General features: G+C 41.2%; 1 protein-coding gene across 1 annotated transcript in view; it reads right to left on the bottom strand.

The window, feature by feature from the left end:
- Positions 1-22,616, bottom strand: part of LONRF2 (LON peptidase N-terminal domain and ring finger 2) — a 38,005-nt gene extending 15,389 nt beyond the window's left edge. Inside the window, exons 1-5 of the mRNA XM_030570347.1 lie at positions 22,513-22,616; positions 6,648-6,766; positions 5,487-5,609; positions 1,290-1,433; positions 291-516 (exon numbers count right to left, since the gene is read on the bottom strand). Of these exons, the coding sequence (XP_030426207.1) occupies positions 291-516; positions 1,290-1,433; positions 5,487-5,609; positions 6,648-6,716 (562 nt within the window). The 5' untranslated portion in view covers positions 6,717-6,766; positions 22,513-22,616. The remainder of the gene's footprint in view (positions 1-290; positions 517-1,289; positions 1,434-5,486; positions 5,610-6,647; positions 6,767-22,512) is intronic.
- Positions 22,617-25,105: the final 2,489 nt, after the last annotated feature.

Below are 25,105 nucleotides of genomic sequence, written 5' to 3'. Positions count from 1 at the left end.
GGAAGAATTCTTCCATCAACCTAGCACAGTCTATGCTGGGGGCTAGGTCAATATTGCTGTCTCTCTCAGGGTGTGGATTTTTCACACCCCTGAGAGACATAGTTCTACTGAAGTAAATTCCTAGTGTAAACCAGGCCTGAGTACCTTTCCCAGACCTGAAGAAGAGTTGTGTGCAGCTCTCTCATTCTCTCTGAGTTTTACCTACAAACAGTAACAAAGCAGTGTTATTTTCCTATCTATTTTAAAATACAGTGCCACAACCCAACCCCCCAAAACACAACAGGACAGACCTTTTTTAGGAATCTTATTAGGGACATCCAAGCTTTGTAAATCTGTCAAGTCACTGGATAGCTTTCTTTTTAAACGTGGACCAGGTAAGCTGGAGAGGATTGTTCCCAATGACTTTTTATTGTCTTCAAAATGCAAATCCAGTACATTGTGAGAGAGAGATGAATTAGTGCTTCTAAGTACGTCAGGCTCTTGGGACAGAGCTTTTGTTAATCTGAATACAGTATCCTGAAAAGAGACAAACTGCATGAAAGTCAGACAGATTTTATTTCCTCGTTTTCTGCACTAATTTTATCCATAGAAATAAGACAGTGTCATGGTGGCAACCTGGTAACTGATCTGAGCCAATACTAATAAGACATGCTTGCTCCAATTGCCACAGAAATAGAGGGCTATTTCTCTCATTACAATTATCATTCTTTTCTAATCACCCCTCCTGACATATTATAACTGTGCATTCTCAAAGTGCACACAGCACAACAAAAATAAAATGTTATTTAAAACATGGGACACCATATGAAAACAGCAAGTTGGCTCTTTTAGAAAGCGGTACCCCAATCTAATTATATTAGGTAGCCTCAGGGTATGTCTACACAGCAAAGAAAAACCCATGGCGAGCCCATGCCATTCAACTCAGGCTCAGACTGTGGGGCTATTTCCAGGTTTGGGCCCGAGCTCGTAAGTCTACACAACAATGAAACAGCCCAACAGCCCAAGTCGCACAAGCCCGAGTCAGCTGGCCAGCCACGGGTTGGAGTTTGTTTGTTTTTTTAAAATTGTGTTGAGAGATCTAGATAGAAGGAAGTATGAATTGTATCTTTTTATCATAGAGCTCTAAAGCTAGATTCCTGCCCTAAAATTTGAGAGGGGAAAAGATGCACTAGTAATAACTAAGTTTGTATATAAACATATGCAACAATTCAAGCCAAGTAGATCGGATATAACAAGATGCTTCAAATTTACTCTTAGTGTTAATATAGTTTGAATATTTTATTCTTTACCTCAGAGCACCCAGCAGCAGAACCATCTTCAACAGTATTTAAGCTGCTTAAAAATGCAGGTTTCAACCTTGTCCGACTAGAGAAAGGTGCAGTGAGGCTGTCATGCACATTTTCAAAGGCTGGGAAAAACATCTCACACATTATCTAGTAAATGAGGAAAGAATTTGAGATACAGTTACAGAAACAAAGATGTGTGTAGTCTAAATGAAGGTTACTTACTTGTAACCAGGGTTGTTCAAGATGTACTCTGCATATTCACTGGTGTAGCCCGCACAGTTAGAAAGAACTCTAGCGAGCAGTAGCTCTTGGAGCACTCACATGCCTCCCCCAAACCTCCCCTCAGTGAACACTCAAGGTTCCAGGGAAAGAGTATAAAAGGGGCATGGCACTTCAGCTGCCTCAGCTCCTTCCCCATGTGCCAAGCCCTCTGTAAGCCTGACTCCAAGACAGTGGGGAAAAAAACAGGCAGGGAGTGTGAATTTGCTGGTTACAGGTAAGTAACCTTCATTTCTTCAAGTGCCCTTGGCATATTCCCACACATGAGACAGTAGTCCTCTGATGAAGGATGGTGGGACCATGGAATCCTAATTGAATAAAGGACTGCAGAATAGCCATAACAAATATGCATCAGATCTAAATTCTACTTATGCATTTGAGTGGTCGACCTGCTCAGGTGATATACAAAGGTATTTTGGTCCCCCCCTCCGTACATGAATTGTTATTAGGTGATCACCTTGTTACAAATCCCAGACACCTTGCCTGTATGCACAACTGTAGGGAACGAGCTCCCCTTTATTTCTTCAGACCATATAAACATTGTCTATTGTCTGTCATGATCTGGCATACCCTACGTTTGACTTGAGGCAGAAGTGATTTGAGAGCCAACCTGATTGCTCTCTGTTTTAAGATACTGATATGTAGATTCTTTTCCTTTGGTGACCAGTGAGTTCTTCCCAATAGATTTTTGTTTAAATGGGCACCACCCAACCCAGCATAGACACAGAGATAGGTATTGACAGCAAGACAGACTGAAAGGTATAACCTTTATTACATTTAGAGCATCCACCACATCAGTGTTGTTAACTTTTAAGGAAGAATTACCAATTCGCAATGAACATTGTGTACGCCAAGTTCGTAAATTTCTCCTAGCCAGTGCTGCAGGTCTCATCTGAAGAGGAGCGTGTGGATCACTGACGTGATTGATGCTAAGAGACCCAGTAACAGGGGGAGAAGAAGAGGGAGAGAAGAGCATTGACCATTATGGGGACTGCCAAAGATGTACAGACAGCTTTATTTTAATAAAGCTTTCTTCTGGAAGAAACACTGTTATACTTGAGTCTAATATGACCCCTATGAAAGGGATCTTTTGGCTTGTTGGATTTAGGAATGGCTTTTCTCAATTTATGCATAACCCAAGATCGGCAAAAAGTAAAACATATTTGATCCGCATGTAAAAGGATTTCTTCCCTCAATAGAGGCTAACTATCCAGATGTCTAGGTAAGGATATACATAAATCCCATTTTCTCCGATATGCTGCCATTATAGATGGGCATTTCATAAACAGCCTTGGAGCTCTAGATGAGCCAAAGAAGATGATTATATACTGAAAATGGTACTCTCCTACCATGAAATAAAGATATTTCCAGTGATATGGTCTTACTGAGATATGGAAATGTGTCTTAAATACAGAGCTGCAAATGGATCCTGAAGGGAAAGAGAAGGGATTGTAGAGGTTAGAGAATACAGAAACTAAACTTTTTGATGTTTTGACATGCAATCCACGGAGCACCACCACGCCCTCTGATGGTGATGATGTGGACGTGTCTGACGCTCTCCCCTGGAGAAGGCACCCTTCCAGAGTCTGGATCCTATTCTTGTATCTCCACTACTTCTTCCTCTTCTGGTAACAAATCTCTTACCACTGTAGGACAACTTTCTGGATTTAGAAGCACTCTTGGCTCTATACCTTTTGGTTCTGAAAACTGAATGTTCTCTTGGTACCAAACTGGCGAAGGTCTATTTTTATATATGGAAACATCTTGATAAGGTTAAAAAGATGATCAGGAAGAGCACAGAACCCCAGGGGGGAACTTGCCAGTCAGTTCAAAGGCCCACACTCAGATCTGGTGGGAAAACCGGTCTCTAGATTGGACTTCCAATTTGCATCTTCTCTGAGCCAAGCCCTCTCTCATTTCAGATGGAACTGGAGACAGCACTCTCCTTGGCTGAATAAGAGAGAGTGTGAGGGGAAGGGGGAGCGCACACACAAAAGAACCCTTTTCCTAGAGACCTAGGAAGGGGTCTTAAACAGTGGGGGCAGATGAGAGATCCTGTCTTCAATTCTTCCTTGTGCAAGTACCTAATTGAACCTGTTACAACAAAGTGTCTGATAACTCAGTTAAGCAGGTAATGGAACCAGAGCAGGATTTCACAGATGAATCTGTGCCATAACTACTATTTGTTGTGGTGCCATGCCAAAACAGGTTATTGCATTATCCTATTCTACCCCGTCATCAGTTCCTGAGCTCTTATATCCAGGATTGGTTCCTGGAAGACCCTCTGGCAAATGGTCTCTCTCTCGAGGATCAGCTCTTTGCAAAGAGGCTGACACCAATGAGAACCCAGAGCTCACGCTCACCATGACAGCAGTGAGCTTTTGTCATGGATTGGTTCTAGAAACAGAGGCCAACATCACAATAGTTTTAACTCATTGGCTCCTTTAGTACTGAGTACCAAGGTGGAGGTTTTGTCCTTTCCCCCAGACTTGCTCAGAGCCGACACTGGCCTATAGGATTGTTCAAATCTTGTACTCTCTTGGTTCTGGGTGGTTAGGCTTCCTTATCCTTAAATCTCTGTAGGTCTGTTCAGTCTCTCCTTTTCAGCTCATGTTGTAAAATTCAAGCAAATCAAGCATTCTGAAGGTGCATGTGCCTCACCCAAGCATGCCAGGCATGTGGCATGTGCACTGAATGCTAGAAACACTGCCAGACATGACATTTTAAAACTGGGCTTTTTAGTTTTGTTTGGCAATCAAAGAATCCTGAAACCAAAAGACTTACAACATATGCTAAAATCAACTAATTCTAACTATAAAATTAACAACTAGCTAGCAAGGTGCAAATCCAGGAGCACTTCCTGATCCATTCAACAGGCCACGGTTGGAAAGAACTGAGACGGCTGGATCCCTTTTATACCTGTACCCCCAAGAACATTCGATGTTCACGGAGGTCTGAAGGACAGCGGGAGAGGTGAATGAGTGCTCCAATGGCTACCACTAGTTAGAGTTCTGCCATTCAGGAGACACCAGTCGGGGCATTCCCATGAGTGGGAAATGCAGAGGACACTTGAAGAGCTGGTGTGTGTTGGGTGGGAGGGGGTCACACACACTGCAGCTTCTTTAAGATGAACTCACTGAACACACCAGGGCTGTTTGCATCCATTCATTCCCCCTGCTCTGCTGCCCACACAATGCCCTCTTTTAGGGACTCCCTGAAACACCCCCACCTCTCCTTCATGGCAGAGGCTGTCTCTCTCTATCCCCCACAGGTCCCTCCATATGACTATCCCCCTTCCCCCATGCCAGGATCTGTGCCTTCCCCCTCCCCCTCACCCCCCCCCCCCGCCACAGTTCCTGGTACCCCCTACAATATTCTGCATAAGACTCTCTTTTATAAGAGTCCAGGCTACAGACCCTCCCTCCCGACAGCAAGTTACGCTGCCGATTCTGATCTCTCTGCCTGCACATGGATTAGTCTGATTTTCCTGTGAATCATGCTTTTCCGGTGTTCTGATTTGCACCAACAAAATTAAGGTCTGCGCCCACTGATAACCTAGACCCATCCCCTGAAATTCTGGAAGTAATTATTCTATTAGACGGACACCATTAAGTTGAGGTTAGACCTTGCTTCACTCAGCCTATAAGCATCTGCAACTTGCTTCCACAGGACAATGGAAAAGCACACAGTTTAGTAAAACTCACCTACAAGCAAGACAAGGAGGTGATCAAGAAGATAGAAGTCTCTCCCATGGCACAATACTGTGCAATTAGGCGCACTAGGGTTTTATTTGATATTGTGCCAAAATGTGGTGGTGTTTTTTTATTAACATGGAATGTATCTGAATCCAAAGTTTGTCCTTAGCTGTAGGGCACAACAGACCCACATACAAAAAAGGGTGGCATGATGTAGTTACTGTACCTTTTGGGCTTCTTTCTTCATTAAGCTCCATTCAGGATTTAAGGCAACACAATAAAGAAACTCCTTCAGTGCTTCCTCAGTCCTTCCCAATCCAGAAAGAGCTTGTGCTTTCACATAATGACCCTGCACGCAAACAAAAGGTGTGTGAAACTGACATTTCCAAAGTGATACTGTAACACGAGACCAATGAACACTGCTTTTATTTTCTCAAGACACATGGTATTCTTTCAAATGGAGCAGAAGTTAGAAATAGGAGGGAGACTGGGTTGCAATGCTCTGATCTAAAAGTACAAGATGGAGGCTTCCATTCCTGTTGTGGCCTTTCAGGGGTTGCAGAGACTGGGAATGGAACAGCTTTTCCTGAAATTCTTGCACAGCTCCACAGACCCTCTGGATAACATCAAGTGATCTCATTTGAGCAAACCAATAGGTAATCCTTTTACTTCTGGGCTGAGAGAGTTTGGCACCAGTCATGGGGTTCAACTTCAGATAAGGGTAGTTGGGAGACCTGCACATAGATCTGAGGCAAGAGTGGGTGGCTTCTGATGCTGCACTTGTTCTGCCTATCACTTGCAAAGAGGCAGTTTTTCCCCTGTTATACTTAATGGACTGCTTCACAATGTACCATATAACCTGTATTTCTTTCCACAGTGTCTAACCTCTTTCTCCCTGCTCTCCCAAAAAAAGGGCAGCCATGGGTCATGTCTAAGATTTAGATGCACACCCTGTTGAACCAAATTTGAGTTTAAAATTTTGAAATATACTTAGCATTTTCCTCAGAAAAGTGATGCAGTGTAGAGGGCTGGTTGAGCCACTGGGGGAAAACACAAACCTGGAGGGAATTTCAGGAGGTGGAGCTTTCCCCTACTGCCAGTGACTGACAGGTCTGGTTCTGTTCCCAACATGCCAATGTACCCATTTTAACAGATCATTAGATCTTATCATGAAGGACCAATGAACGTACATGCCACAGCAATTCCATGCACTAGCACAGATTTAAGGTTCCACCACAGACCTTGTTTTATGTAGAATTTAAGCTTTCATTCAAGTTTCTAGCTGTCTGCCAAAATAGCCTTCCAAAAGTGACCTAGAAAAGTTCTGTCCTCACCGCAAAGAGATCCTGATACATATTTCTGTCTTTGAAGCATGAGAGTACCATACCTTGGGCCAGAGGGGTTTGTTTTGGCAGAGTGCATCTGCATCATGGAGAGCTTGTTGATAGTTTTTCATGGTTATCCACAGTTCTGCTCGTTGTGCTATTAACGAACATTTGCAGGGAGCTGGAAAAAAAAAGAGAGAAGGTTAAGAACTCCATAAAGTGAAGGATAATCATGTGTGAAACACAATATCCTAGCCTGAACTTGAGTTCTCTCTTCCACCCCCAAATGCTACTGCAATAAAGTATTTTATTTGTATGCTTACCTACTAGAAACAAAAAGGCTGAGGTCCTGGTCCAAAGGAACAGAGACCTTCTCTTCCCTCCTTCCCCTCAGAATGAGTCCTGGACCTGGAGGCCACCCCACTGCCAAATGGCTCTGCTTCTGGCCAACAGCCATTCTGCAGTGGTCTGGCTGCCTCCTCCAGGGCCAGGGAACTTGTTGTCATCCTCCTTGCAGTCAGGGCCAGGCATCACAACCCCCCAACCCTCCCCAGCCAGGACTGCAAGTCTTCCCTGCATCTTGTGCCTACCAAGATCCGGTGTCACCAATCCTGCGGCAGCACAGGGAGCCCTCTGTAACCCCACTGTCACGAACCCACTCGCTCCTGTGACAGCAGAGCTGGAGAGGACACCCTGCGCTGCCCCAGGACTGGTGCCATCCAAACCCCACAGGTCTGCTGACTGTTACTCATTGATGTCGGAGGGGAGAGGGAGAGAAATCAGTTTCAGGGTCTCAGCTGAAATCCATGTTTACCAACATTTATTGACAGACTGAATCCTGAGAAGCCTAATTATGAATACATAGCAAATAACGTCCTCTGACTCTTCACAATTCTATTGTATGCTCTGACTACCCATTCCTTGGGGAAAGAGACCCAACGTCAGTAGTGCTAAGCACATTTCTGGGGCAGTATAGATGCTCCCCAACTTACACAAGCATTCCATTCCAGAATGCCTTGCACGAGTCGAATTTTGTGCAAGTCAGAGACGTATATCTGACAATTACGAAAAAACCAAAAACCCGCTTACAGGACTTATTCCTTAACACGGGAAGCGTCTGTATGTGGAGAAACTTAAATCGAAATAAACACTGCACACATTCACTGAAAAGTATAAAATGCACAGAGTAAAGGCACCCCAACCCTTACGATTCTGTTTACCACCATGCTAAGTCCCTGCCATCCTCTAAACTCCAAGTAAAGTAGATATGGGTCTATCATAAAAGTCTTTTAGCTAGCTGACATCTTAAGCCTTGCATACTTCGGTGACAATTCATTCATGAATCCAATGAACTGTATAGAGTGTAAGCCACTTCCCCTCCCCTGCCCCCAGTTCCCTAAAAACTTGGAGTTTAACATGCTTAGTCCCACAGCTCTGAGGGTATGTCTACACTACTCGCCGGATTGGCAGGCAGCAATCGAACCCCAAGCGCTCTCCCGTTGACTCTTGTACTCCACCTCCGCAGGAAGCGCAGGCAGAGTCGAGAGGGAAGCAGCAGCAGTAGACTCACCACAGTGAAGACACCGCGGTGAGAAGGTCTAAATACGCCAACTTCAGCTAACTTAGATCGATTATCCCACTCCATGACATTGTAAACCAGGCCTGAGCTAGCACATACCTGTATCTTCCCACATAATGTTTGAACTTTTTCACCCTCACACTAAAGATCTGCACAGCACTTTATTTACTCCATTGTGTGCCATGGGCTCTGTCTTTTTCTCCCTGTTACTTTTCCTTTCATGCCTTTTTAAATAAATACTTTCCCTTTATACCTAGAATGATCTCCATTGTCTCCTCAATATGGACTTTTTCTCTCGTTGGATTTTCACTGCAGAGTTTCCTTATTTTCTCCCCAGTTACCCAATCTCAAATTTTAAAAACACGCCATTTCATATCCATTCACAATATAACTTGTATTTGTTTTAGCCCTTATCCCACTTCCTTATCCTTTTTGTATCTTCTTTTTATTTTACGCACGTTTCCTGGCTCCCCATTTAAAGTTCCATAGCCATCACAGCTCAATTATAAGCTTGTCTTCAGAATCACAAGAGCGTTTTTCCCTTTTAATGAAAGGAAAGCAGCAATTCTGGAACACAGCAGTGCAGGGAAGGTTGAATTCAGCAGTCAATTCCCAAATAGCCAAGTACACAAGGACATGAAAATATATGAAAGGAGAGAGCGCGGCTCTTTCCTCCAGTAGTAGTACAAAAGTCAAGAGTTAGATCAAGAAAGACAATGACAAGTACTTCAGGATCACTACCTCTGTTTACTCTGAAATGTAAGGCATGGCCAATCATGAATAATGGTCTATAAATGTTAGCTCGACCAGAAAGAAGACTTTTCAGAACTGCTAGAGCAAAGTTTACTAAGAACATAGATTGAAGAAAAACAATTTTCTCCAGAAAGATTAGTCAAGTGGCAAGACCCAAGACTAAGCAATTGGAGTTGTGTGTGCACAAAGCTGAGACTGAACTACTTACATTTGTAATCTGTTATCATTCTCGCCCAGCACACTGCATTGAGAGTTTAAATTTACTAACTATACAATTCAAGAATAATAGACAGATTAAAGTACTTCATGCTGGATCATAGCCAGAACTAACTGTCACCAGGAAAATATATTATGGCATAAGCTGCTACTGAACTCATTCTACAACACTAAATTAAAGCTGATAAAGTAACCGTTTTGGATAGGGGAGGGAGGAGAAAAAGGAAGTCACTCCCCGGAGTTAGAGTTTAAACTCAAATTTAGAGAATCCAGGTGGATTATTAGAGATCTATAAAGTAGCTTAACTCCAAGTGATTGCAACCTCCTGGTACACTCATTTATAAGAGAAAATTAGAAACAAAGTTACACATCCGTCTCAACAAATGTGGAACTGATGGGTTCCAAGATGCTGAACAAACAATTAAATCTAAGTTAAAAATAACCAACCTACACACCCACAATTTAACACAGGCAAACACAAGGGTCTTTCTTTTCAAAGCTCCCATCTATCCAGCCCCTCTTCCAACAGCTGGCCAAATGGCCATAGTTAAACATTGGACATTTTTCTGGGTTTTTTTAAACCTGACTTCTACACCCTTTATGAGGGGTCTGATGATGTCCTGTTCACACTTGAACAATAGTATCAAGTTGTTCAGGTTGAAGTACTCTATGAGAGCGCCCACCTGAATTTATTAATGCAATAGCTTCAGCTCTGCTCACATCCCCTTTGAGTTCAATTTGAAGGCATTCATCAGAATGAGTTTTACTCACATAGAGTGAGTAAAAAGCAAGTTTTGAGTACACATGTGCCAGCATTCACACCAAAAGCTGTTACACGGTACGTGAGTTAGAACACTGAGTCTGCAGAATTCCTCAGAGTGCCCTGACATACGGACAATTAAACACGCCAGACAAGTGGCTGCAAATACTAAAGATAGGATCCTGGATACACATTGGGTACAATCAGGATGATTACAGTCATTCTGACAATAATTCTTGTAGTAAATAGTTTTTTCCAGGTATTAGATGTCAGTCAAGACACGTGTTGATTGGAAAGGAAAAATGTTTCAAGTTTCTAAAATCCTCTTAATCCTGGTCAGCTACCATTTCTCCTTGAAATATTAGAAGCAGTTTCTTCAAGTCATTCTCCCAATGCTAAGTAAGTTACACATCCAATCAAAACAATATCATTAACCCACATGTTCAAAATTTCAGCTTAGGAAATGGTCTATTTCAAAGTCTCCATAATTGTCTATTTTTCTCTTGAGGACTCCAAGCTGTCAAAGATGACGTGGAACTGTATACGAATGTCTGGGGTCCTGATCCTATTTATCTCAGGTCTGCTTGATGCTTCATGCAGACTTGAGAGCACAAACAAACAGATTTGGCCCAAAGGACACTACTAATCAAAAGATTGTGATCTCTAGTGCACTAGAAGTGGAACACACACTCGAAGAACTGATTTTACATATACTTGGTTCAGCATACTTAGCAGTTGGTTGGCAAAAGACAATATACAAAACATTTTACTCATGAGCCAGTGGTATGGTTTTTATTTTAAAAATCTCTCCACTAAAGATAAAATGCATGTTGCATCACCATTCTCATCACAGTTTAAAATTCAGCTAGTGTGATTTGAAAGCTTCTACATCCCTTGAGCTGATTCACAGGGAACTAGATAGGAGGCAGATGTTAATTATTACACAAGTAGTGGACAGCATTTCAGCCCAGTTCCCAAGAAAAACACTGATTTTAAGTTGAGAAGTTCAGTTACAAAAGACAGCATCTTTCCTGACATACATGCCAGTTTTTACAAACTAACCAAGTGATGCTTAGGATTCTAACTTGAGTGGTTTGTGATTAATTTGGAACCCAGTGTACAGAAATATTTTAGATCACTTGTTTCAGCGTGCATTTCTTTGAACACTTAGTATTTACTACCTAGGTTCCTTAGGTCCTTCTGAATTTTCTCAGACCTGGTCTACACTAGAAAATTAGGTCTGTTTAACTATGTTGATCAGGGGTCTGAAAAATCCACACCCTGGAGTGATGTTGTTAAGCTGACCTAAGTCCCCATGTAGATAGTGCTAGGTTGACAGAAAAAAATTATTCCATTGACCTAGCAAGCACCTCTCAGGGAGATGGATTACCTACATCGACAAAAAGAACTCCTTCTGTCAGCACAGGTAGTGTCTACACTGAAGTGTTTCAGCAGCACAGCTATGCCATTGTGCCATTTAAGTGCAGACAAATCCTCAGTTTACGACTTATCATTTACCCACTTATCCGAGTCATTAATATATTTGTACATCAGATTTAGACCACATTTTTAGAGTATCCTGTTATTAGTGTAATTCCACACTGAAGACTAACCATTTCTTGTCACTTCATTTTCTAGCTTATAAATTTTATTTTTTTTTAAACAGACCAGAACTTTGTTCTTTTCACACTATAATTACTTCCCTTAACAGTTTTTGCAAGCGATTTTATTCAAATCTTTTTGAAAATCCAAGTTAGTTGTGTCTACCCGTTTTCCTTTGTTTGCTATTTTACTGAAAAATGTTCGAGAATGTTAGATTGAAGGAAATTACTTACTTCAAAGGGGTTTATTTCTACTATATCAGGCTTTTCTAGGTGCTTTATACCTCCATTCTCCTCCTCTAAAATACCCCCAAAGAATTCCCACATGCTATTTCGTCTAGTATGGAACAAAGACTCAGTAGCTTCTAGTTTTCCCCCGCACTCCATACCCCAATTTCAGAGATTTCAGCTTTCCCCAGTCCAGGAGCTATTTTAATAATACACCGGTATTTATGATACCCCACAGAAAGTAAAACAATACAACTCAGACTTACAACCTATGTTAAAAATCTCCTAATCAATATAATTTGGACACTCAGAATGTTTTTTCTACGTCAATTAATAGGTCCTCCAGGTAGCAGACTACATATATTTAAAACTGCATTACCATCATAACTAAATCTTGCTAATCACTGAGATAACTAGCCAAGAAACAGTATAAGAGATTCTAAATTCTGCCCAGAAGAAAATCTGACACATCAAGAGGGAATGACTAGCTTCCTCCCCTTACCCTGAGATTACACCTCTAATCTAATGAGGAAGGAAGTAGTCCTACATCAGATCAGACACAGGTCTGCCATCTTACCCTCAAAGATGCTAGAATGAACTTTGAACAGTGATTCCCGCTCCCCTTTAAACACAAAGAAAGGCACCATTACAGAGATTCAAGAGCACTTAGATTTGTTTATACCAAACATTCCCCCTCCACTCCTCCATGAAGATCCAAATGACCCAGCACTTTTGGTGGAAGTATATTGCTTACTCTAGGAATTGTGCATGTGGAAACCCAGTTCCCCTTTACAGGAACTGAAAACAACTTACACTTCTGGGCAGGGAGGGTGGTTTCTTTGCACAGTGCCTAGCATGATGGGACCCCGATTCCCATTGTGGCCTCTAGGTACTACCAGAATATTAAATACCTCTCTGTGGGGAAACAGTGTTTGTACAGAGCTTTGTACACTTAAGTGCTACGCATAATTCTCAGAGTTCAGTGGATCTATCAGTGTTACACTTTGATATATGGAAACTTCAGTAGTATACCTCCATTTGTATCAATGGATATAATGGGGAATCAGATAGCTTTAGCCCAAGACTATTATAATTCAGTGAAGAATTAAAAAGAAGAAGCTACTAAGGAACATCTTTTACTGCTCATACATGACCACACACTATTTTGGCTATGCAGCCAATAGAAGGAGCAAGTTAGCAAACCCTGTTTTGTAAATGTTGACAATCACTGATGCTTATGAACGCAAACAAGGCAAACAAGAGCCACCATATTTTCCTGCTCTCATGAAACAGGGTAAGAGAATTTTAATGTTGCTAAACAAAATAAGGACAAAGCATGTCGTGAGTGAAGACTAGAGAAGTTTCCAGGACCATACTTTATCTCAAAAAAGAGTACAATACACGCAGGCTTGGCAATATCTTTCAAGGGAAGCTACTTTTTCACTGGACTTCCACAAGCAGAACACCTGGCATCTCTTGCCTAAGGAAGGTGGTTGTTGACCAGGCAATTTCAGTGGTAGAGCTGCATTCCTCAGAAACACAGCAGTTATGTCTCAGAAGGAAGAGGATGTTTTAATACCATTTCTGTCCACCTCTTCCCCCATTTGAAGTTTACTTAATGAATCCCTTATTTGTAACACCCTGAGGCCTTAATCAGGACTGGGGGCGTCATCATGCTGAGCACTATAAAGAAATGGCAGCTATCCCTGCCCCCAAAGAGCTCTCAGTCCAGTTGTAAGACCAGACATAGGTGGCTTAAAAAAAAAATCAATTAAAAGGGGCAGGGATGGGGTGGGGGTGCTGTGGCACCCCACAAGGGTAAAAGCAATAAAGTCAAAATTATATTAGCTAGCTAGCAGTAAACTTGATTAGTTCAATTCAAATCTTAAAATAAAAATGTTACCATTACCAATATCTTTTGCCTATTGTTTCAAAGCTTTGCTTTGTTTGTTCTAAGATTATTTCCCCTTTCCTCCCAGAAAAAAAGAAAAAAATTTAAAAAGCTCTCCCTTTTTCTGCAGCTGACTGAATATGTTCTCCAGTAATAATGCCCTATTTCTTTATTCTCTTTTGTATTAAGGGTGCTTTATGCATCTGTAAAAAGCCATACCAATAAAATATTCAGTCATGCACATAGATGAGGGTGAAATAAGCTATTAATTTTCATTTTTATAATTAGAATTCATCTGTATTTTTATAACTTTATAGTCTTTTTTCTGTGAAAAGCTCATAACATTTGAGCAGCAAAGTGGAAAAATAAGCATGTCTTGAAATGAACTTTATAAAACTTTATAAAATTAAACAAAAAAAATAAGATAATTACAAAGTTAGGATTAGTTCAAAGCTTTGCACTCCCACTCTATTTCATCCCTTTTCCCATTATAGCAAGAGAGACTGCAGTTAACATACTAAAAATAAAAAGATTTTAGCCAATGATGTTCTTGTATTATTAGTACATCATGCATCATTTAATTGTACATACTACTCTGCCTAATTTAAAAAAACATTTAGTGCACTGCACAACCAATCCCATAACCTATTCTGTATTTATTCCTCCTCATCCTTCATTTCCCTTGGATGTTATCTGCTTTTTCACCCACTCCTGTATCTGACCATTTTTCATGTAGGTCCTGAACCTGCAATCTAAACTATAGACTCCTGCACCCAGGTGCAGCTCTATAGGCATCAGAGGAACTCTGCAATCAGGCAGATGTGCTTGCGCATGCCCAACCACAGGATCAGGTCCTTAATCTATAAACTCTTTAGAGCAAGTTCTCATCTGGTATTTTCAGTAAAGTACTCAGTGTATTTTAGACCAGTAACACATGAAACAGTATTAATGCTCTTCTGCAATCAAGCAGATTCAGTTGTTAAAATAGGAACAGAAATCTGCAAGATAAAATAATAATCCATATGTAAAGAATCCTGGCCTCATAAGAATGAGTGGATGAGATAGTCTCTAGGTAATCATAACTCCCACTTAATTTCTTTTTTCTGTGCACATGCAATAGCTAAAAGGAGCAGATTTCTGAGTCACATTTTAAGCAAATTTGATATATAGGGCACTTAAGGAAGGGCATGAATTTCCTTTTTAGCTCAAACCCTTTCCAGAAAGGGCATTGTTCATTTGAAACATGTGCTAGAGACACACGCACTTCACTTGGTTTAAAAAAAAAAATCCACATCATTTACAGTCATAAGAGTGTTTTGTTCTGAGATCTCTCCCAGAAGGACTAAAATGCATAATCTGACAAAGGTTATACGGTGTTCTGTATTGTGTACTGAAAATTAAACATTACTTTGAATAATTCCTTAAACAGCTGCAAAAGATCTTCCAACCCAACAATCAAATTATTTGTTTTTTTGCTAAAGATCATTCCATTTTGAGAAATATTTTTCAACTTAACCAAAGCCAAATCAGACACTCTGCACAGAAACCAGGAAGTGCTTTGGAGCTATTCAAATAAGTAGTAGGCAAGTCCTCTTTATCACAGAGGGAAACTAGGTCAACCAGACCCTCCTCCCCCTATTACCTCCAAAAAAGAGAGAGGACAACCATAATTCTTGTGAACAGCTCAGGAAGTCCTACTTATTACAGACCCTCCTTGCTCTTCTGGGCTAGAGAAGGTTGTTGAAATGCATGGCCTTTCAGAAAGGCAGGCAGAAGGGAGAGCCATTATTTGCTATTGTGTAATCCAGTACTTAGACCGGGGTCAGCAACCTACAGCATGCATGCCAAAGGTGGCACGCGAGCCGATTTTTGATGGCACGTGGGGTGGGCTGAGCTGCTCAGCCTGCTGCCGCTCTGGGGTTTCCGCTGCTGGCCCACTTATAACTCGGAAGCCTGCATGCAGCTTAAAGTATCTAAATAGGTGCCACCAGATATTGGAAAACTCAGCAAGGAAAAGCAAGGGCAAGGATCACACTAAACTAATAAGATCTGCATTTTAATTTAATTTTAAATAAGCTTCTGAAACATTTTGAAAACATTGTTTACTTTACATAACAGTAGTTTGGTTATATATTATAGACTTAGAGAGACATTCTAAAAAACGTTCAAATGTACCGGCACACGAAGCCTTAAATTAGAGTGTATACATGAAGACTCGGCCACCACTGCTGAAAGATTGCCGACCCCGACAGACTAAACTCTTCATGGCAGGAATCACCTTTTCTGCCTTGGTACAGCCCCTAGCCCAAGGGGGTCCTGATCTGTGGGGGATGCTATAAAACACTTATGCCATAGTCTTCCCTTAACTAGTAATGAAGTTCTAGTAAATTACATAAAAGCCTCCACTTTTGACCAGGAATTCTGTTTCTTCACTTTAGAACCAGATTTCTGGCTTTAGCTAACATGGATCATTTCTCTAACCCCCTGCAGCCCTCTACTACAGGGTGCGATGTGGACTACTTCAAAACAGATCCTTGTAGTGCCTTATACTCAGTTTACATACATCGTTTTCTGAAGCAAGGAGGGGAGCAGACTCAGAGAAAGAAAGATGAGAGCGCAATTATGATGTGAAACTTGGAATGCAGCATACACCACAGCTAAGTAACTGTCAATGGAAGTAGGATTGCCCAATTCTAGGACTGCTCTGCTGAACAATTTACTTTTGTTATACTCATCTAGAGTCAGTTTCTCAACCTGGGACTCATGTGTTAAAAATCCAGGACTGCACTGGCTGTGAATGTGTTCCCCTGGTCATACTCCATCTCTATAAGGAGAGTTGCTTCACATTTGAGAAAGATATGGGAACTCAAAGAAAAAGAACCTAAATATTTCACACACCGAATCATAATTTCTCCTTTGTAAAAAAACTGCAACTTTTATGACTTCAAGTCTCAGCCTTTCAAGTTAATTGTTTCTGATATGAAACTCGCTGTTTCTGTTCTAGGACAGGTTTTGACAGTGAGCTATAAAATCTGGTTGAGACCAGAGCAGCTCCAATAACTCAACTCCAATAACTTTTACTCAAAGTAAAAGTTGACTTTGAAGTTAATGGGAACTCTCAAGTTCTCTTCTTCTGGCTCTGCTTTGTGGAGGGTCCTCTAGGCAGGGGGTGCTAAGGTTCTTAGCCTTTGGCCCAAAATGATATATAGGTTAAGAACCACTGCTAAAGAACATATGAGCCCTCATCATAGGCAAGGACCCCATTGTGACAGATATCGTACAAACAGAAAATAAAGAAACGGTGCCAACCCGAAGAACTTAAGCAGAATGTAAGTGGCAGGTCCCCTGCTTCACACTTTAGTTGAGAGAATTCTTACGCAGGGCTTCCACCAATACCATTCCACCAAACAGATGGCTCGAGAGTGACCACCACTCCTGCTACTCCCACAAACAACTGGGGCATCGCATCACCTTCCTGCAAATTCCATTCATGGAGTCAGAGCAAAGCAGCACTGCCACAATCCTTGGAGTGTTCTGAGTGGTTTTTCCCCAAACACCTCCTGCCCCCAAGCTCTGTGAATGCTCTCTCAATTCAAAAGTTTTAGAGAATGCTGCCAGTATCAACAGGCCCAAGCCTAGTGATTTTGGTGCAGACTGGAACACTAGAAAAGCTTGAGTCAGTGGAAAAATTGTGGGCAGAGGGGTCTAGACTGCCACAGGAATGAAACAAGACAATATGTTAACGGAGTATAATCTCCAAAATAGAGCATATTCCAGATTCATACATGCAACTCAAACATTTTTAGTTTGTTAGCAATCATATACACATTTAAGGCGGCTACATATACAAAACCTGAAAGACGCGCAAAACATTTAGCCACTGGACTATATTGCCAGTAATTTTTGAATATGGCTGCATACAAAAAAAGCTTATATGACAAATTTAATTTCTTTTTATTCTATGCAAGGAAGTCAGATGCAATCTACGGTCACAACTGGGTTTTGTACCTTTGAATTGCACACCTTTACTCAGCCAACTTCCTTGCTGAGTAACTGCCACCTACTTCATCCAGGAATTGCACAGTTCCTTAAAAACCTACGGTTTTAGCCCAGCTTCAAAATATATTTTTATTTTGTTACAGAAGAAGAGCTTCCTGTGTTCAGAGGACACTTCCAAACCTCTGGAAGATGTACAGAAATACTGTATTATTCCTAAATCTAGTTATCAGCAGAGTACTTTCATCTTAGACTCTGGGTAAGAGAAGGATGGATTTGTGTGGGTGCCATGGTGGGGGCCTTGGGCATTGTTGCACCTTGGTCCCTCACATACACTGCCTGTGACACATAATAGTGGAGCTAATGGAAAAGCTGATACCCCAGATCACATGTGCTTGTTAACTTGTAGTAGTATATGCCAACATTTGATAGTTTTCTGGTCATTCTACTCATCCATCTACCATTCCATTCCTTTACTCTTGTTTATGCTACTGTCTCGCTACTGCTTCAAATGAAACAAGGCAGAATGCAATAGCAGATCAGTATGAGGCAAAGTTAATTTGAACATCGGCTCTTCAATAAGCTTGAATTCCAAGAAACCCAAATCAGACAAACATCAGCAGGGTTATTTGCCACTTCAGGCACTGGAGTTAAGATCTGCTGCTGTGAATCTCACTGAAGATCCACAACATTCCAGGCCATAGGGGCCGACTCCAAGAGTGCTCCAGGGCTGGAGCACCCATGGGGAAAAATTAGTGGGTGCTCTGCACCCACTGGTACCCAAACTCCCCACCTCACCTCCTCTTCTGCCTCCTCCCCTGAGCATGACATATCCCCGCTCGCCCAGCTACCTCCCAACGCTTGCCGCTAAACAGCTGTAGCAAGCTCTGGAAGGGAGTGTGGAAGAGCGGGAACATGGCATGTTCAGGGGAGGAGGCGGGGAAGAGGTAGGGCTGTAGATTTGGGGAAGGAATAGGAATAGGGGCAGGGAGGAGTGGAGACTCTGGAGAAGGGGTTGGAACGGGGGTGGGGCAGGGTAGGAGTTGGGGCAGTGGCACAGGGGGATCGAGCACCCACCAGCACCAGTAGAAGTCAGTGCCTATGTTCCAGCCTACGGTTCTATAGTTTAACAACTAGTAGAATACATGCAACTAAGAACTTTCTTAAAACAGTGTAGGTATACATCACTATTTTTTAAAATAGTTGGGAAAGTCAAAGATAACTATTAAGTAATCCAGCTACACTCATGCAGTGAGGCAACTGCCTCCAAATTAGAACATATCAGTTACAATCCTGATTATTTTAACAGGGATAGAAACCTTATTTAAGTCCCAACATCTATACACACCACCAGATTTATTTTGATAGGTCCCAAAAGTGGGCCAAGTAGTTTATTAATGATGGAATTAGTGGATTAAAGCAAGGACTTCACAATACAAGATCAAAGTATTTCTACACATAAGAATCCACTTCTGATACTACCCCACATCAAGTCTGTTATTTCTCTTGCTCCACTCGAGCTGTCTGTTCTGCCCTCCTCTACCTTAGCATAGATTATTTTGTTGAGCTGTATGTTTGTTTTAAGGATGAGACTTTAAAGCAGGAAGAACCGGCTGTCACTTCTCCACAGTTAAGAGGGGGAAGGAAACTAACAAACAGCTTCTGTGGCCCAATCCATATTGGCCCCTAACAGCATCACCTAGAAGTACAAATGGTGACCTCTCCTGTCTTAATGCTTTGTCCACCACTCTGAAAAAGAGGAGAAGAAAGGGAACATGTTTTCCATAGACAAAGGTCCTCCCTAGATCAAAGACACAGTGGAGGGGGAAGCAATCTTGCTCAAGATAGTGATTCTCCATTGGTGATGAAATATCTCATCTGCTTTACTGTAATTGTCTTTTTTGTACAGTAGGAGATTCACTGGCATGTTTTCAGTTGGTGTACATGGTGCAACAGGTTTAATTTACCTTTCTTTTGCCTGATAATCCAGATTGTTCTTGGTCCCATCTCCCCTGCCCTCCCAACCTGATCTAAACATTTCATTTTTGCATCTCCAGCTCCACTCCCTTTAAGTTTTTGGTCCTCATTTCACTAGCTCATTTTAAGAGAATTATATACTATGTTGCTACAACAAAGTGAGCAGAGTACACATACTGCCCAGTAGAGAGACTGAAATCAATTATTTTATTCTGAGAGACTATTCAAGATTGCCCTGCAAAGTGAGTGTAAAGGTGGAGCAGAAAGAAAAATGCAGGATACCCACAAATTTTGTTTAATTTCCGCATGGGAGATGTTCTGCAGAGAACACCTTGCACATATACTTTTTGCCTGTTTGGATGGAATGGTATGTAGACTCAGATAATCAAACAATAGATACATAGCTCCTCTTTGTGGGTCAAAACATGGTTTCATATTTAACAGTGCAAGACCTGGAGCCCTTTGTTTTATTTGCAGCCATGTCAACTTTTCCTAAGACGATAATGTAAACATTAATAAGTTATTTCTAGCAATTAATCTCATTGAAAGTGTAACTGTGTATGGCCAAAGGCTCACAGATCTGACCACAAACAAGTTTCTCCCATGCAACTATGACAGTGAAGGAGTAGTTTCCAGTATATATTTTACATGAAGGACCTTTTCACCACCAGTCTGAAAGGATTTTCTAGAAATGCTGCATAATGAGTCATCAAATGCAGGCAGATAAGTTTCATTTTGAAGTCTGATGCACTGGATACAAAATCAATAGTGGGACTAAAAATAAGAACTACCCTTTTTTTATTGCACTTATCAGCATTCATTCCCAAGCTTTCACACTGTGAAACATTGTAATAGTCTCTCTCAATAAACTTTTCATACCATTAGCAATCAAAGACTGCCTCTTTTATTTGCATGAGCCCTCTATAGCAACTACAGCAACTGTAATGGTCTTCAGTGCAGTAAGTCAAGGATGCAGAACTGAGCATATACCAGGATTTACTCCCACATTAGTAGGCAAATACAGAAAACACCAACAAATGTCCCAAAGAGATCCTTTCTCAGAAGATACCATCACGGCAGGGACAGCCCTAACTAACAAACTTCAAGAAGAAAGGCAACAAAAATGGAAAGAATTGACTGAAGGAATAGACATGGCCCACAGTAATAGGAAAACACTGTTGACCTTTCACAAGCTGAATCATGACCCAAAGAAAGTACAGCAACACCACAAAAATCAGCCAATCAGGTAGCACACTGGCTTCTGCTCAACAGGAAACAGGAACAAGCAGCTTATAGTTAATTGTAGTATTTGAACTAATTTCAAACTGATCTGGAAGAAAATCATTTCAGCCTGCTGTACACAATAAATGAACTCAATGCCAGAACAAGTCAATTGAAGAATGGCAAAGCAGCTGGATATGACGACATATGCATGGAGCAAATTAAGCACTTTGGTCCTGCAACCACCTTATGGGTATTATGCCTTTTTAACAATTGTTCATCAACCTTTAGATTACCCAAACGATGATGACAAGCCTATGTAGTAGCTCTATTGAAGCCAGGAAAGAATGCCTCTGTCCCAAAGAGCTTCAGGCCAGTATCACTCCTATGCCACCTTTATAATTGCCTTTCACGTCATATCTAACAGGATCTAATACTGCCAAATTTAGCCTCGGAAAGTCCTGCACTGGCCAAACACTGAAGATCCCCCAGCATGCAGAAGAGGGATTCAAGAAAGGGATGATAACAGGCAGTGTGTTCGCAGACCTTTCAGTTGCATATAATACAGTCAACCAACAAAACCTCCTTGCCAAAGTCTACGATATATGAACGAACACCACCTAGTGCAGCTCATCCAATCTCTTCTGGAGAAGACACATTTTTACATAGCACTGTGTAAAAAATGGAGCTGCTTGAGACACCAAAATTGTCTCCCATAGGACAGTGTGCTAGCACCAACCCTCTTCAACATTTTACACACACACACACACACACACACACCCCCCCCCCAATACGAGGCACTTCACAATGGCAGATCTATGCATCACATCACAGGAGAAGGACTTTGCCATCATCTAGAACAGACTATAAGCAACATCTCAACTTACTACATCAAGAACCAGCTTCACATCAACCCAAGCAAGATACAGGTGATAGCTTTTCACTTATGCCATTGAGAAGTGAAGTGGAAACTAACCACCAACTGGAATGGAATCCCATTGGCTAATCACCCAAACACTGTCTACTTGGGGATGACCTTGGACCAAATGCTTTCCTTCAAAGCACATGTAGAGAAGGTGAAAGGGAAAGTTAGTGTCTGCAACAACATTCTTTGAAAGTTGGTCACCTCAGAGCGGGGAGCTATCCAGCTATTTTACAAACCATTGCTATTGCTGTGTGCTACTCCACTGCAGAGTATGCATGTCCAGTGTGCGAATGATCCATCCATGATAAGAAATAGATACTGTCCTAAATGACAGCTGTCATGTAAAAACAGGATGTCTAAAGCCAAGACCAAAGGATAGCCTGTACTTACTGGCTGGTGTTGCACCACCTGGTATCAAGAGGAAGGTAGCAAGCCAAAGCAAAAGATCACAGCAGATGGCATCCATTACATGGTCACAGAGGAGTAACCAAATGCCTTAAATCACAAAAGAGTTTCATGGCCAGTGTTGTGCCTTTGGATACAACAGCTGGCAAGGCACTATTGAGTTATGGAATGAAAGACTGCATGCAGTCAGATGCACTGAAACAGATTTGTAACTTCAAGAGGAAATTCCTGGAGAGGCTGATAAAGTCTGTTTAACATGGTGATGTCTGAACCACCTATGTACTCAAACTTGTAGATCAAAGACTAACATGATCAAATGGGGCTACTTTAAACACTAATACATGCGAATGTGGTGAAGTGCAGACCAGGGATCACCTGCTTTTTTGCAGACTCCTTGGGGAGACCTGTATAAAGGAGGACCTCGTTGTAATGACAGAAACAGCTTGTGCACAGTTCTGGAAACATGTCTAGCCTGTAACAAGGATACAAGAAGCAGTATTTTGTCACTCTTTTTTAAAAAAAGACAATCATTCTACTTTTGTTTTTCATTTTATCTCCACCTCCCCGCTATTCTCCTCTTCTCTCCATAGCACATTACTACTGTACTGCTTGGTCCTCCATTCCCCAGATCCTTTTCTTCTACCTCCACGTGGTACCCTACCAATTGGTTCCCTTCTGCCCTAGGCATCTCTACTACTGGCACCTCCAGCCACAGAAGAACAGAACATAAGAATGGCCCTACTAGATTAGGCCAAGGATCCATCTAGTCTAGTATCTGGTTTTCGGACAGTGAACAGTGCCAGGTGCCCCAGAGTGAATGAACAGAACAGGCAATCACCAAGTGTTCCATCCCATCACTCATTCCCAGTTTCTGGCAAACAGAGGCTAGGGACACCATTCCTGCAATCCACTGATGAACCATTCTTTTCAGGTGACAGATCTGAGGAGTTGTCCCAGATTGAGGTATCATTAGAGGTGGTTTTGGAACAAATTGATAAATTAAACAATAAATCACCAGGACCAGATGGTATTCACCCAAGAGTTCTGAAGGAACTCAAATGTGAAATTGCAGAACGACTAACTGTAGTCTGTAACTTATCATTTAAATCAGCTTCTATACCAGATGACTGGAGGATAACTAATGTGATGCCAATTTTTAAAAAAAGGGCTCCAGAGGTGATCCTGGCAATTATAGGCCTGTAAGCCTGACTTAAGTACCGGTCAAACTAGTTGAAACTATAATAAAGAACAATATTGTCAGACATATAGATGAACATAATTTGTGAAGGAAGAGTCAACATGATTTTAGTAAAGGGAAAACATGCCTCAATGTACTAGAATTCTTTGAGGGGGTCAACAAACACGTGGACCAAGGGGATAAAGCGGATATAGTGTACTTAGATTTTCAAAAAGCCTTTGACAAGGTCCCTCACCAAAGACTCTTAGGCAAAGTAAGCTGCCACAGGATAAGAGGGAAGATGCACTCATGGACTGGTAACTGGTTAAAAGATACGAATCAAAGGATACGTATAAATGGTCGGTTTTCAGAGTGAAGAGAGGTAAATAGTGGTATCCCTCAGGGGTCTGTTCTGAGACCAGTGCTATTCAACATATTCATAAATGATCTGGAAAAAGGAATAAACAGTGAGGTGGCAAAATTTGTAGATAACTATCTTTAGTAATTTTGTAAGACCCAGGCAGACCGCAAAGAGCTACAAAGGGATCTCTCAAAACTGGGTGACTGGGCAACAACATGGCAGATGGAATTCAATGTTGATAAATGCAAAGTAATGCACATTGGAAAGCATAAGCCCAACTATACATATAAAATGATGAGATCTAAATTAGCTGTTACCACTCAAGAAAGCGATCAAGATGGTGCCTGTTTCCTTTCCTCTTCCTGTGAAACACTGGCTCTTTCAAAGCCAGGTTTTGGGGTTTGTTTGTTTTTTTAAAAGCACATGTATCTATTAAAAAGGTGCTCTTAGGGCAGTGTAACCTGACAACTCTCCACAAATCATCAAGGAATGGTCTGCAGACCACAGTAAGAACTAGTGTTTTAAGCTATTTGCACAATTTTACATGGCCAGAATTAATCCTTCATTTGAAATTTGTCATACTGGTGAATGTTACTTGGCAGTGCAATTCCAAATACAGTGCTAGGTTTGTATTTATATTCTTGCACATTCCAAATACCAGACCTTTCTTTGAAACAAACTTTTAAGATATTGGGTATAATTTTACTATAACTTTTGAGGCATAAAGACTCACAAAACCATTTGAGAGAGAGAATGAAGAAATACTCTAGCAGCTTGTCTACACAAACTTACACCAAAATAATTAAACTGGTAATTCACACTTTTTGATATTTCAATGCACGTCTGTGTGTGGACACTTATATTGATTCAAAAGTGCCCTGTTTCAATTTTGCTTATGTAATTTAAACTATTTAAGCTATATCAAATAGGGCATTTTTCAACACAGGTTTTCAAAATAAATTTTTCACAGGTCAAGACGAGTAGAAATACTTCCATGACCACTACATTTCAATAACAAGACAGTACCAGATATATTTCCATGCTGCTTTGCTATTCCACTATTGACCGCAAAGAACAAACAGTCCCTGTCTATGTTTACAAGTCAATCAACTGCAGTGTTGAGTAAGCAATGAGAACCCATGTTAAGTGGACACAAATTGCAAAACTGATTGGTCTGTCTATATTGTCCCAGGTAAAAAAAAATGTAACATAGTACAAATACTAAATGAATTTTATTGCTTCACTATTCATTACTAGAAAGGGATGAGACTTCCCCCATGCTATTAAGGAACACAATCAATTTTAAGAGGTGAATGTAATTACTATATTAAAGTACACTAGACTGTATCTAGACTTCTAACTTAACTAAAAAGAAGATAGTCTCTTATTTCAATTCATTTGACAGCACCTTGAGTTTCCCCAGATATACC

This window comes from Gopherus evgoodei, chromosome 1, assembly GCF_007399415.2.
Source record: "Gopherus evgoodei ecotype Sinaloan lineage chromosome 1, rGopEvg1_v1.p, whole genome shotgun sequence".
Classification (NCBI taxonomy): domain Eukaryota; kingdom Metazoa; phylum Chordata; order Testudines; family Testudinidae; genus Gopherus; species Gopherus evgoodei.
This window is presented reverse-complemented; position numbering and strand designations above follow the sequence as displayed.